The 13,857-nt window shown below is 37.7% G+C and overlaps 4 protein-coding genes across 5 annotated transcripts; 1 reads left to right on the plus strand and 3 right to left on the minus strand.

Moving 5' to 3' along the window:
• Positions 1 to 153: 153 nt before the first annotated feature.
• LOC130668247 (polypeptide N-acetylgalactosaminyltransferase 1-like) lies at positions 154 to 4,525 on the minus strand. 2 transcript variants are annotated; one of them, XM_057470434.1, is made up of 9 exons: positions 4,353 to 4,525; positions 4,192 to 4,274; positions 4,037 to 4,109; positions 3,682 to 3,959; positions 2,193 to 2,653; positions 1,950 to 2,117; positions 1,631 to 1,730; positions 747 to 1,566; positions 154 to 437 (listed from the first exon to the last, which is right to left on the minus strand). In XM_057470434.1, the coding sequence occupies exons 4-9, from the start codon at positions 3,816 to 3,818 to the stop codon at positions 303 to 305; spliced, it is 1,821 nt and encodes a 606-aa protein (XP_057326417.1). In that variant the 5' UTR covers positions 3,819 to 3,959; positions 4,037 to 4,109; positions 4,192 to 4,274; positions 4,353 to 4,525; the 3' UTR covers positions 154 to 302. The 2 variants fall into 2 exon arrangements, with proteins under 2 accessions (XP_057326417.1, XP_057326418.1); XM_057470435.1 differs by having other exon boundaries at positions 4,192 to 4,525.
• Positions 4,526 to 5,125: 600 nt separating this feature from the next.
• On the plus strand, positions 5,126 to 9,982 carry LOC130667652 (structural maintenance of chromosomes protein 4-like). The gene is made up of 2 exons (XM_057469404.1): positions 5,126 to 5,255; positions 5,575 to 9,982. Exon 2 carries the CDS (start codon positions 5,590 to 5,592, stop codon positions 9,772 to 9,774), a length of 4,185 nt encoding a protein of 1,394 aa, XP_057325387.1. The 5' UTR covers positions 5,126 to 5,255; positions 5,575 to 5,589; the 3' UTR covers positions 9,775 to 9,982.
• A 156-nt stretch (positions 9,983 to 10,138) lies between these two features.
• On the minus strand, positions 10,139 to 12,014 carry LOC130667654 (probable 26S proteasome non-ATPase regulatory subunit 3). The gene is made up of 2 exons (XM_057469405.1): positions 11,880 to 12,014; positions 10,139 to 11,762 (listed from the first exon to the last, which is right to left on the minus strand). Exon 2 carries the CDS (start codon positions 11,740 to 11,742, stop codon positions 10,258 to 10,260), a length of 1,485 nt encoding a protein of 494 aa, XP_057325388.1. The 5' UTR covers positions 11,743 to 11,762; positions 11,880 to 12,014; the 3' UTR covers positions 10,139 to 10,257.
• Positions 12,015 to 12,120: 106 nt separating this feature from the next.
• On the minus strand, positions 12,121 to 13,737 carry LOC130668448 (alpha-methylacyl-CoA racemase). Its single transcript, XM_057470746.1, has 5 exons — positions 13,441 to 13,737; positions 13,245 to 13,380; positions 13,046 to 13,189; positions 12,734 to 12,980; positions 12,121 to 12,681 (listed from the first exon to the last, which is right to left on the minus strand). Exons 1-5 carry the CDS (start codon positions 13,546 to 13,548, stop codon positions 12,180 to 12,182), a joined length of 1,137 nt encoding a protein of 378 aa, XP_057326729.1. The 5' UTR covers positions 13,549 to 13,737; the 3' UTR covers positions 12,121 to 12,179.
• Positions 13,738 to 13,857: the final 120 nt, after the last annotated feature.

Genomic DNA, 13,857 nt, shown 5'->3' on the forward strand with positions numbered 1-13,857 from the left:
ACGAAAGAAGCAAACGAGTACATAAAATTAAGTTTCTGAGAATAATTATGAGGTAATATTTTGAACGGGTAATATTACTTGGAAAATATGATTCATCAATAATAAATTTTAACAGTAATGAAAAATAATCAAGTATACAGAAATTCATTTGTAAAAATGTTTAAAAAATTTATTTATTATTTACATCAATCGCTCGGATAGTTAATTTATTATTTAAACTAGTAAATAAAATACCGTTTATAGCTTATTTCGTTTTATTTTGAGTATTTTTCTTTTAAACTGACGGTAAAAAATTTGTTTGTTCATTTCCAAGGCACTGATTGTAATTCCCAGTGCTGCTCAATATTTCCGTTACAGGCCGCGATGACCGGACCCTCTTCACTCTCTGGATCGGCGTGCAAACACATTTCGGAACCCATGTGTACTAATGCCTTTTTCTGTAAAAAATTTTTAATTTAAAAATTATTTCTTTGGTTTGGGATCACCGCGAGCTTGGTGAATAAATTTAATTATAAATAATTAATGATCCTGAAGTTAGCAGACATTTAAAAATTTTTGAATTTTCGTATTTAAATAAATCAATTGTAAAAAAAAAAAAAAAATATGCACATGTAGAAAATTTAAAAAACTACCGGTGCAATTTAAAAAAATTTTTTTTTTTTATCTTCTATCGTCTAAAAGAAAATCCAAAAATTATTATACGTCTGCTAACTTCAGTATCATAATAATTATTGAAAAAAATTTACTTGTTCATCATAATTCCATTTCTGTCTGGTGAGTCCATTGCAAGCCATAATTTTAACTTTCGGTTTCTCGTGTTTGGTGTCACGTTCTGGAGCGTCTAGACAAACACTTTCGTCAGTCATGACAATTCCATCTTTGGTGATAACAAACATTTGACTGAGATTAGGAGGACTGAGACAGGGTTCATAAATTGCGTAGCCAGCAGGTTGTGCGTACATGCCTTTGGAAACTGGTTTCATTAGACAGTGGCCCGTCTTTGAATGAACAATTTTACCAAAAAATCTATCATTTTTCGGAAAGAAGTGATCTGGCCAGACATTGTCCAGGTACCACTCGAAACCCCGGCACTTTAATTTATCTCTGAGCGCAAGTCGCTCGCGAATTTGCTGCTTGTCCCGCAGTCTTGCGGCTTCGGGGTTGAACTTGAAGTAAAATTCCGCCCAGTCGTCCATCCAAACCAGAGCAACTCGCGCTAAATTACCGTAAAGAATCTCTCCGACTCCACCGGGGAAGGTGTAGGGAGACGACTTTCTGAAGAGGTGTCCGACGTGAGAGCAAGGCGCGATCTCGACGCTTCCACCGCACTGCCAAACTCGGAATGACAGCTCGAGATTTTCTCCTCCCCAGATTTTCATCTGCTCGTCGTAGCTTCCGAGCTCGAAAAAGTACTCGCGGTCCATTGAGAAAAGTCCTCCAGCCATCGCGGGAGTTTTGAAAGGCTCGACGATATTTTCGCGTCGCTGTTTCATCAAAGGGCCGCTCAGTGTCAGCCAACGAAAATGGAGGTCCCAATTAAAGGCGCCCCAATGTAATTCAAATGATCTAAAACAATAAAATATTAATTTAATTAATCAATTAAAATATATACTTTATATATTCAATATACCTCGTGTATGCAAATGTATCGTCATTAATAATATCAATAACCGGCGCAACTATCTTCGTCTTATCTTTTGAGATAGCTTCCAACAATGGCTCCAACCATCCTGAAATAAATTTTTTTTTATTTTTATCGGAATTGGAGTAAAATTTCAAATTTTAAATCTCTTATTTATTTAAAAAAAAAAAAAACTATTGAGCTGGAGCAAAATATTTAAAAAATTCATACCGCAATTTAAAATTTTCAAGTCTACAGGAATTACTGCTGACTTTGAACTCACTTTGTCGCTAATTGCTACAATTCTAAGCTTATCTATCTTACCTACCGACCGTACATTCGCAGTGGGCGTCAAGAAAAGTTAAAACTTGACCTTTAGCTTCTCTGGCACCAATCAATCGTGCGTTTATTAAACCAACTCGTGTGTCAGCTCTTAAAACACGAGTTGGAACTGCCAGAGTCTTAACATACTCATCCAAAGACTCTTTCAAAAAATCTGAAAAAAAAGTAACCAGTCATAGTAGTTAATAAATAAATAATTAATGCGGCAGTAATTAAATAGGCAACGAACCCCGATCGCTGTTGTCATCAACAAGAATTATTTCCTTCAACAAACTCCTGGGTGATCTGTTGATAACACTGTAAACAGTTCTCATCAGCGTGCTCCAAGCCTCGTTATGAAAGACAATAATCACCGAGGTCTCGGGCAAATTATACAAATTAGCATATCTGATAATACACTTCTTCTTCCTGACATCCGGCAGCGTTCTGTTCAGCGGAATCCGATCGCTGGCCATCAAGTTGAACCTATTGATCTGAAAGAGCTGCTGCATCACGGGAAAATCTTTTGAAGATATCAGCACCGGCTCTCCGTCCCTGCCGTCGTGGGCTCGTGGGTTGAACATATTTTTGTTAACTATTTCTTTTGTCACATTCGGAGTCTTCATCGGGTCCACCGAGTCTCCGATGTAATGACCGACTACCACGTGGATTCCTTTTCTGTCTATATAATCTCGTTGGTCGTCTGTTAATCTAATAAATAAATAAATAACTAAATGATACAGTTATTTTGTAACAGGATATAATTTACTTGTCTCTAAATTCATTAAATTCACGGCAATAAGTTACTTTGTAGTGATTTTTTTTAGTAGCAATGATTTGAAAAAAATAATAATAATAATAATTACATTTCCGTAGTGTCATTATGGTATAACTGTACATGCAATACTGCGTGTCCTGTGTATACTTGACTTTTCTCACCAACAAATAATAATAATAATAATAATAATAATAATAATAATAATAATAATAATAAACTTTAAATGGATGTATCTTTTAAACTATTGATCGTACAAAATTTTTTAAAGAATCAAAAGTTGTGGGAAATTTAATTTCCTTTTCAAAAATATCCTACGACTTTTATTTATTTAAATAATTACCTCCATATTATTAAATACTCCAATAATCTATTTTTCTTAAAAATTTTTTCAAGACTTTAAATAGATGTATCTTTTAAACTATTGATCGTACAAAATTTTTTAAAGAATCAAAAGTTGTGGGAAATTTAATTTCCTTTTCAAAAATATCCTATGACTTTTATTTATTTAAATAATTACCTCCATATTTTTAATTACTCCAGTAATCTATTTTTCTTAAAAATGTTTTCAAAACTTTAAATGGATGTATCTTTCAAACTATTGACTGTACAAAATTTTTTAAAGAATCAGAAGTTGTGTGAAATTTAATTTCCTTTTCAAAAATATCCTATGACTTTTATTTATTTAAATAATTACCTCCACATTATTAAATACTCCAATAATCTATTTTTCTTAAAAATTTTTTTAAGACTTTAAATTGTTGTATCTTTTAAATAATCAACTCTACGATATTTTTTATAGAAACAAAAATTGTAAGAAATTTAATTTCCTTCAACTTTGGTCTCATTAAAAAATTTCATAAAGTCATTAGTTTAAAAGTTAGAGCTCTTCAAACAATAATTCAAGCCTAGCAGTATTTTTACCGCTAAGTAAATAATGATAATAATAATTATATACTCTTACCTTAATGATACATAATCATCAGCGTATTCATTATTTTTCTGTTTGTTGTGAGACCACACAAGTACCATAAAGATTACTAGAATAGTTGATAAAACTATAGGCCACGTACGGCAAATTTTTCTCACCACCGGCCACATATTTTTTCATTCAAATCCAAATAACTTTATCATAAATAATTATAATATTAATATTAGACTGGCTTTCATACTGCCTATAAATTACATCAGATCATTTTATTCCCCGCTTATCTGAGTTTTGTTCATCTTGGGGTCAGGTCACTGAGGAAAATAATTCTCATGACAATTAAAATTACAATCATCTACAAATTAAATTTAAATAAATAAAAATCGCTTACCAGTTTTTAAAATTTAAAAAAAAATCCTACTCCAAGTGTCATGAACGCACGCGCTATAGATCGCGGTTTTCACCTGCAACATCCAACAATACTCTTGTCTACTAAACAATGGTTAATTATTTTTGTATTACACAAAACAAAGATTATTAACTGACCCATCCCTCTCACGCTCCATGGATTCCTTTCTTTACATTATTATTTTATGTACCCATGCATAACTTGATAGCTTTTCGCATTCCTGTTGAATTATTTTTAAAAATAATTTACCATTCAAAATTATAAATCAACGAAAGTTAGATTTTTTCAAATTCGATACCTTTGATTACAAAATTACTGACTTTGTTTTAAATAATTTTCTATTATTAGTTAACTAAGTAAATTTTTTTACTTAAATTGTTTGTTGCAAAACAGAAAGTGACAACTGTTCGTAGCAGCAGATGCCGCACTGACACTCACACTGTTGACTGTTTTCTCGGTATAATTCAGATTTAGGCTTCAACACCAAACCAATGACGTCATTGTGTACAGTTTCATATTAAAGCTTTTTAAATTCCCCGCTTTTGGCGCCATTGGTCGTGTAAACATTTTTTTAAAATAAATTATTCAATTTTTTTTTAATTTGAATTTAATTTTTTTTTTTTAATGGAGGATTTGCTAATGACGCACAAAAAACCGCATAACTATGACTGGACATTTTGCATAAATTATCAGTGTAAATATATGACCTTGTCATACAATAAAGGCAATTGATGGAGGGTAAAGATAATGACAGGACAATCAAATAAATATGAATTACTGGGCCGATTATGCTAATTATTGATAATTGATTAATTTCTTTAATCATTACCTGTAATAAAATTATTAAATTTAAAAAAACTAAAATGTAATTACGATGAAAATTAATTATTTGTATGAATTTGGGTGTAATTTAATTACTTTATGCAATTAAAAAGTTAAAATGATCGAGCAGAATTAAAAAATTCAAATATTGACGCGTGCGCGGGAAAATTTCTGTGGTTTTAAAACTTTGCGGCAGAGCGCGCCAGCTTCGGCCGCCATGTTGTAAAATTTGAAATTTTATTGCCAACGGTTTTTAGAGTTTTTTTCGCCGCTCGCATAGAAATTTGTAAACAATTTTAAAATAATTATTTAGTAGTTTTAAAAGTGCCACTGAATATTGTGATATTTTTTTTTTAGTGCATTAAAGTGGATAATTTATGTAAGTAATTTTTTTTTTTTACTGTCATTTTAATAATTACTTAAATTTATTTATAAAAAAGGACGCCAGGTTTACGCGCCAATAACATAACCCCTATCTAACAAATTCAATTTAATTAATTAATTAACTCAATTGATATTTTATTTTTAATCATAAATTCTTCATTTTATTTATTTTCATTAAAATTTATAAACAAAAAATTTTGGAGTCTTTTTTTTTCAGCTGAATTTTTATTTGAAAAAAAAAATCATTTGAACATTTAAAATATTAATTATTTATTTAAAAATATGATTTAATTAAAAAAAAAAATATTTTATAGGAAAAAATAAAAATAATGTCAAAGAGAAATCGAGAAGATCTGGGTGATGAATCTCAGAACGAGGATGATGATCAAGACTCTGATGAAGAAACAGGAATTCGCATAGACGATGACATTTACATCCCGCCACCTCCTCATCGTTTCAGCCAAAACAGCGGAAATGGGCCGCGGATCATCATCACCCAGATCAAGAACATCAACTTCAAGAGTTACGCAGGTGAAGTAACACTAGGTCCATTTGATAAAAATTTTTCGGCAATCGTAGGCCCAAATGGCAGCGGAAAGAGCAACGTCATTGATTCGATGCTTTTTGTCTTCGGGTATCGAGCGACGAAGATCCGGTCCAAAAGCGTCGGTGTTCTGGTCCACAACTCACCTGAACATCCAGGTATTGATAACTGCATGGTATCTATTCATTTTTCCAAGATCATCGACCGGCCCGATGGCTACGAGATTGTACCCAACACCGAATTCGTTATTTCAAGAAGAGGTTTCAAAGATAATTCGTCATATTATGAATTAGATGGACGTAAAGTGCAATTTAAAGTTATTGAACGCTTGCTGCGGAACGAGGGGATAGATTTGGACCACAGCAGGTTCTTAATTCTGCAGGGAGAAGTTGAGCAGATCGCACTGATGAAGCCAAAGGCTGCCAACGAGAACGAAACGGGGATGCTGGAGTTCCTGGATAGCATAATCGGGACTGATAGATTTAAAATTCCTCTGGAGAAGCTGACGGACAAACTAGAAGATTTGTCGGAAAGATTTACTGAGCGTGAGCGGCGCATGCGGTTAGTAGAAGAGGAAAGAAATTCTCTGCGTACTCCGATGCAGGAAGCCGTTAATTATTTGGAGCGGGAAAATGTAATTATCAAGTTGAAAAATAAATTTTATCAATGTAAGGGCTATGAAATTAAAATTGCGATGCGGGAGAGCGAAGAAAGCAACCGCGAGATTGAAGCTGAGTACGATCAGTTGAAGGAAGACATGGGGGAAGTTAAAGGAAAATTGGGTGAGTTGACTCAGGAGTATAAGGAAAAGAGTAAGAAGTGGCTGAGTGTGGAGCAGAAAAAAGAATCTGCAGATGCGCGGTACCAGGAGCTGAGCAATCGCGACCAGACTCTGCATGTGCAACTGGTGGAGCAGAACAAGCGGAGGAAGGAGAACAAAGTCGCGATCGAGAAAGAACAAGTCAAGTTAGAAGAACTGGAACGTGTGCCTGAGAAAAATGCGAAAGACATTGAAGAGTGCGAAGAATTGATTGAGAAACAAGAGGTCATTCGTGAACGCGAGGATCGCGAGTGCCAAGAGATGACGGAGAAGATCCATAAGAAGACCGAGCCGCTGATTAAAGAGCGCGAGGGATTCGAGGCCCAGCTAATTGGTTACACTGCTGATCTCAACAAAGCGCGCGCCGCTTTTGGTCTTGCAGAGTCTGAGTTGGAGATTTATTTGTCGACGGAGAAAAAAGAGCGAGAAACACTCGGTAAAATAACGGAGGAATTGCGTACAGTCTCGGAGAAGATCCAACAGCTAAAACAACAGCTCCAATCTTTTGAAAAGAAGATCCCGGCGACTGAGAAATCTCTCAAGCAGGCGAAGGATGAACTGGAGGCTGTGAAAGCCCGCGAGGTTGAGTTTAATAGTAAATTAAGAGAGCTAAGGGCACTGCACACCGAGCAGAGCTCGGCGATGAGCAGCAACAAGTCGCGTACTAAACTGATGGGGGCGTTGATGGAGGAAAAAAATTCTGGGAGAATACCCGGGATACTTGGCCGACTTGGTGACCTGGGTGCCATTGACGCAAAGTATGACGTCGCGATATCCACAGCATGCGGTCCACTTGACAACGTCATCGTGGACACGGTCGCTACTGCAGAAACATGCATTAAGTTTTTGCGTGACAATAATATTGGACGTGCGACTTTCATTCCTCTGGAGAAGCAGCAGCGCTGGGTGCCACACTGCAATCAGAAAATAAATACACCTGAAAATGTATCCCGTCTGTTTGATTTGATCCGCGTTACTGATGATCAAGTGCGACCGGCATTTTATTACGCACTGAGAGACACTCTGGTGGCGGACGACCTGGACCAGGCAACCAGAATCGCTTATGGACAGAAACGGTACCGCGTGGTGACACTAAAAGGCGAATTAATAGAATTGACCGGTACCATGAGTGGTGGAGGCAGTCGTCCTTTGTCCGGGCGCATGGGCCAACGCGTGCGCACTTCCGAGGTTACGACCGCGGATCTTGAACGAGTTACCAAGAAACTAGATGATGTCTACAACGAGTGCAATAGATTGAGAGCACAGCAGGCTCCGCTAGAAGACCAGATCAGAACGTTGACTGCCGGTCTTCAGGAAATGATCACTAATAGAGACACATTTGGCGATCAAGTAAAAGCTCTGACGGAAAAAGAGCCGCTGCTGAAGAAACAGCTCAAAGTGCAGGAGAAGAAAGTCCAGGAGTCAGTTGTCGATCCCCAACGAGTTGATGAGCTAACTCAGGTACGCGATGACCGCCGCGACGAGTTTGATAATTTACAAGAGCGCTCGCAGAAAATTCAGGATAAAATAGAAAAAATAAACGATAAAATAAATGAAATTGGTGGTGACAAGATAAAGAAACAGAAGAGTATAAATGAGATTGTGAAGGGAATCGATAAGGCAAAGAGTGAAATCACCCGGCTGAAAGTTGCTACCAAGGCGGCTGAAAACAACGCGGCGAAAACGCGTCGCAAGATTGAAACTCTTGAAGCCGAGATAAAAGAATGCATCAAAAATATAACTGACGGCCAGCAGGAGAGAGCTGAATTGGAACAGGAGGCCAAGCGGTTGAAGGAAGAGCAAACTGCTTGCGAGGAAGCTCTCGCTGAACGTGATCAAGTTCTAGGCGAGCTTACCAACGAGATAAAGCAGCTACAGGCTAAAGAAACTAAATTGAAGTCTGCTAAAATAGATCTTGATCAAAAGCTCGCTGCCAGCAGAAAACAGTTGGCTGAGTTTACGGCAAAGGTTAAGGATTGCGAGTCAAAGTTACATGGGCTCAAGTTGAACAAGATTCCGGAGCAGGAGCAAGAGGAGTTGGTCCAGCTGACTGATGATGAGCTCGCGAATTTGGATGCCAAGACAGTGGCTGCTAATTTAGCAGCCGCCAAAGAGCGATTGCCTGCCGAGATGCCCAACATGCAGGTGATACATGACTTCATTAAAATAGACGAAGTCTTTCTCAAACGTTCAAAAGAAGTCGAAGAGATTGCAGAGCTGAAAAATTCCATGCGCGAGAATTACGACAGAACAAAGCGGACGAGGCTCGAAGAATTCGGAGCAGGTTTCGATGAACTGAATACCAAACTCAAGGAAATGTATCAGATGATAACTCTTGGAGGTGCTGCCGAGCTGGAGTACGCGGATTCACTAGATCCCTACAACGACGGTATTGTTTTTAGCGTACGCCCGCCGAAGAAGTCTTGGAAGAACATCAGCAACTTGAGTGGAGGCGAGAAGACTCTCAGCTCCTTGGCGTTGGTGTTTGCGTTGCATCATTACAAGCCTAGTCCTCTCTACTTCATGGACGAGATTGATGCGGCGCTGGATTTCAAGAACGTCTCTATAATTGCAAACTACATAAAAGACAGAACGAAAAACGCTCAATTCATTGTCATCAGTTTGAGGTCCGAGATGTTTGAGCTCTCGAACACGCTCGTGGGCATCTACAAGACCTTCAATGCCACCAAAACGGTGACAGTTATCAAGAAACAGTTATATTCAGCTCACCCGGACGTCGAAAAAATGGAGCGGGAACGCAACGAACGGCATCAGGGAAGTCAGAACAGAAACCCGGCGGCTTCTCAGCCGGTTAATCATGTCGATGCTCATGTTGACATGCCGCTCACCTGTCCTGCGAGGTTGCCCACCACTGAGAATAATCAGAAGCGCAGAGCCACTCAATCAGATGCTCCGCCAAAAGAAGGGCCAGGTGCTGAGGCCACCGGAGGTGAAGTTCTTGCGGGTCGGGTCCGTTTAAATTTAAGTGACCTCTCCGAGAATCTTGAGCTAGATTACGAGTTGGGACTCAGAAGAAGACCTGGAGAGGTCGATGACAGCTTGGGGTTGGAGGAAAGTTTAACGTCTAACAATTCGTCCCGAGTGTCGTCGCCACCGTCTAAAAAATACTGTTCAGATAAAAGTGCATGATTCTCCTTATAATTATTTTAATATTTTTATAAATTATATTTATATAATTGTATAGCGCATATTTAAATATGTATAAATAAATTTTAATAAAAAAAAAATTATAAATATATATATATATAAGAATGAATATAAATATATATACATGTCGCTAATGAAGTTCTATTGATGATTTTGAACTTGATCTCTTAATTATAAATGAAATGGCTTAATGACAATTAATAAAAATTAATTTTTTTTATAAATTATTTTTTTTTTTAATACCTGAATTATATTTAATTTTTATGATTTTATTTTTTAATTATAATTTTTTTATTTTAAGCTTAAAAATTAAAAATTATAATTATAATAATTAATAATTAAATTGTTTATTATTATTATTATTATTCAAAAAGATAAACGTTACAAAGTACATTATTAAACTTGCAGTTCAGTTCATTAATTAATTGATTAATAAAAAAAAAAAAAGTTTATTATTATTATTATTTAAGGAAAACCATCATCGTCTTCTTCAGCCATTTCCTTGGCAAGCTCCAAGTCCTGTTGCTCCCTTTCCCTGCGCTCTTCAGCAGACTCGAGATCTTTCCCATAAGACTTGGGCGGGTATCTCATGGCCTTGACACTCTGGTTGTGCAGATCAAGGCAGAACGTGATGCGCTGATGGAAAGCCAGCAGAGGCTCTCTGGTGCAGTAGATGTCGGTGGTCTCTTTGCTTCTCATGTACCCGTTCTCTGGGTCCAGCGTGGCCTCGATAACGCCATCGCGTATCGCCTTGGCGACGATAAACTCCGCGTCTACTCCAGAGTCAAGTCCCAATTTGCGAGCGATGTCTCCAGGAGAAATTCGGGAGTAAGAAGACCCGATCGAGCGGATCGCGGTCTTGATGACGTTGTGACGCAGACGGAGAATCAAAGTGAAAGTATGATCGAGACGGAACTGGGGTCCGAAGTTCTCTAGGACTTCACCGAATCGGTGGAGGTTTCCAAGACGAACTGCCTGAGTGAGCTGGAAGTAAGGAGCCAGTGCGCGTCTCAACGGCGCAGTTCTGAAGATCTGTCTCTCGGGAATATCTCCAAGTAGTAACTCGACGGTCACCGCGAGTTTTTGAACGGTCTGACGAAATCCGATGGCAGTTGACTGGGGCGCTTTGCGCATCGCTTGCACCAGGTACTTGTGAGCTGCAGAGTATTCAAGTCTAGCTGCTTTTATGCGCCCCAAGTAGTAGAGAAATCTCGCCCACTCGTTGTTGCTGGCAGTCTCCGGGAAGGTCGACTTGAGCACCAGCTTGTCTGCTTGATCGTATAAATTGTAATGCAAGTAATTACGTAGCAGACAATTTATCAGAACCGCTTGACCTTCAAAGTCATTACGCAGAGTCGCTGTCCTTAGACGCAGATGAAGGAATCCACGGATTTTGTCCAGCTGGTCGACTAGTTCGTAAGCGCGAGAGTGGTAGAAGTAACACTTGGCGGCTATGAGGTCAATCGTCCTGCGATTCTGCGCAATTATTTTCTGGACGAGGGCCTCGGAGCACTGGACGGCCTCCTGGTATTTTTTTGTGTCAATAAGATGTACGAGAACCAGGAGATGAATGTACGCGTCGATTTCTGGAAGCAGTGGAGACGCCGAGCTCTTGAACCGCTGGATTGCAGCCTGAGTTCCTTCAGTGTCCATGGGCTCCTCGACCCAGGCGAGCAAAGCCTCTCGTTCGGCTGCCGACCGGGTGTAAAAACCTCCGATGACTCCACGCAGGACCACGGGGTTCAGCTTCCTTCGGGTATTGGGCAGAGCGCGAAGTGCCCGGACAATAAATCGCGGCTCTTTATTCTGCACTGCCTTCTCTATTTGACGTGTGTGCTCGCGGAGATCTTGGATCGTCTGGAGATTCACGTCCTTCTTGTCACCAGTTTCCTCACCAGCGATCTCTGCTGCCACCTCAACCTCCATCGCTTCCTGGACTTTTACACCCATTTCAGTGTTTTTAATAAAATCTGTAAAAATATTTTTGTTTATTTCGAGGTTAAGAAATTTTCGATGGAAAAAATATTTTTTATTTCAAATTACGCGTATGTCAGATTTAATTTAAAATTTTAAATGTTTTTATTTACCTGATTATGGGAGTTTGATAAATTATTTTTTTGGTTATTTAAACCCCAGCAGAAGATGTCAATTCACTGTGCTACGGTTTAGGTATTTTTTATGTACTTCGATCGTATTTTCATTGTACGAGATTCGGCTTAAGCTTCATTTTTATTTAAAAATTATGCGCGCGCAATTTTTAAAGCGGGAAAATTTGAATGAGCGACAAAAATCATTATTTAGATTTCTAACAAAAATATTTATTTTTATATTTAACAGAAAGATATAAAATTTATTAAAAATATATAAAATAGTAAAAAAAAAAACAATTAAAGCTTAGATCTGTGAACCTGCTGCACAATTCCCGACTGAATAAATTCATTAATGTCATTGTCATTGAATCCGTACTCGCGTAAAATTTCTCGCGAGTGTTCACCAGCAAGAGGATGAGGAAGACCAGCAGAAGATTGTCCCGGAGTCCGAGATAACCTCGGCGAAGGTTTAGGAAGAATCGTCTTGTTTTCTCTAACAAAACTCTGTCTCTGCTGGTTGTGCGGATGCTCATGGACCTCCTGGACCGAAAGAACTGGAGTAACGCACGCGTCAGTGCCGTCAAATATTTCAGTCCACTCCTTCTGCGTCTTGGATTTGAATACTTCCGTTAATCTTTTCTTATTTTCTTGGAATTTATCAAACTGCGGAAGGTCTTCGTCACTAAGACCCAACTTTTGCAGCAGGATCGCGTAGAAATGAGGCTCTAGAGCTCCCACCGCCAGATATTTACCGTCCGAGGTCTCGTAGGTGTCGTAAAAATGTGTCCCAGTATCTAGACTGCATTAAAAAATTAATAAATCAATCAAGACAAATTAAGTCGTGACCTTACATATTTTTTCCACGAGGTCTTCCCCATAGTCCAGGAATATTCTTTGATCTAAACAACCAACTGCCGACGTAAGCTGATCCTTCGACCATCGATGCATCAATTACTTGTCCCAGTTTGCTCTCCGTTCGTTCATAGAGAGCTAAAATAATTCCCAGAGCACAAATCAATCCACCACCAGCAAAATCAGCAGCGAAATTTACTGGCGGCAATGGTTTGTCATCAGATCTACCAAAGAGTGACAGCAATCCTAGCAAAAGTCATCAAAATAAATTAAACTATTTATAATTAAAATATAAATATAAATAAAATCACCTGACAGAGCTAGAAAATTGATGTCATGACCAGCCATTTTAGCATAGGGACCATCTTGCCCAAACCCCGTCAGTCTTGCGTATATTAATTTTTTATTTGTCTTCATCAAATCATCAGGGCCTAGATTTAATTTTTCCATCACGCCTGGAAAATTTTAATTAATTAATAATTAATTGGATAATTATTTAGTGATTGATACCTTTTCTAAATGGATCAATTATGACATCACTTTGGTCGCACAGTTTTTTAAATATTCCTTGGGATTTTTTTTCTTTTAAATTAAGAGCTATTGACTTTTTCCCGTTTGCCAGAACGTCCAGTTGAGATGTTCCAGTCTGAAATAATTAATTAATTAGTTTAATTATTATTATTGCAATAATTATTAGTAAATTTACTTTGTCTACACGAATGACTGAAGCACCAAAGTCAGCAAGAATCATTCCACAAAAAGGAGCAGGAGCAAGTCCTGCAAGTTCTATGACTTTTATTTTTTTCAACGGCATACTTTTTTTCCCATGGACATGGAGATTAAATTTGTTTCAGTTTTAAACTTTTATTCTGTCAGAATTTATGAATCCGATGAATATTTAAGAGTATGTTCAAAGGTCAAGAATTTTTGAATCGAGTTATTTTAGTTGTTAATTCAACTGCTAGACGGAAGCAGTTTAAATCTAGACCTGGAGAAAATATAAATTTTTAAGGTTAAAACCGGCCGTTGTAGATCGGGTGATTCCGTCACTGGATTTGAAACTTCGGGTCTCATTTATCGAGACATATTTAGAGTACGGATGTGAAAAATTATTATGATTGAA

Source organism: Microplitis mediator, chromosome 5 (genome assembly GCF_029852145.1).
Source record: "Microplitis mediator isolate UGA2020A chromosome 5, iyMicMedi2.1, whole genome shotgun sequence".
NCBI classification, from domain to species: domain Eukaryota; kingdom Metazoa; phylum Arthropoda; class Insecta; order Hymenoptera; family Braconidae; genus Microplitis; species Microplitis mediator.

Coding starts and splice junctions, on each gene's coding strand:
- LOC130668247 (XM_057470434.1), bottom strand. CDS start 3,818: ATGTGGCCGGTGGTGAGAAAAATTTGCCGTACGTGGCCTATAGTTTTA. Junction 1,731..1,949: donor CCACTGCGAATGTACGGTCG/GTAGGTAAGATA, acceptor AATTTATTTCAG/GATGGTTGGAGCCATTGTTG. Junction 1,567..1,630: donor GATACATTTGCATACACGAG/GTATATTGAATA, acceptor TTATTGTTTTAG/ATCATTTGAATTACATTGGG.
- LOC130667652 (XM_057469404.1), top strand. CDS start 5,590: ATGTCAAAGAGAAATCGAGAAGATCTGGGTGATGAATCTCAGAACGAG.
- LOC130667654 (XM_057469405.1), bottom strand. CDS start 11,742: ATGGGTGTAAAAGTCCAGGAAGCGATGGAGGTTGAGGTGGCAGCAGAG.
- LOC130668448 (XM_057470746.1), bottom strand. CDS start 13,548: ATGCCGTTGAAAAAAATAAAAGTCATAGAACTTGCAGGACTTGCTCCT. Junction 12,981..13,045: donor CAATTTTCTAGCTCTGTCAG/GTGATTTTATTT, acceptor GACTTTTGCTAG/GATTGCTGTCACTCTTTGGT. Junction 12,682..12,733: donor AGACCTCGTGGAAAAAATAT/GTAAGGTCACGA, acceptor TTTTTAATGCAG/TCTAGATACTGGGACACATT.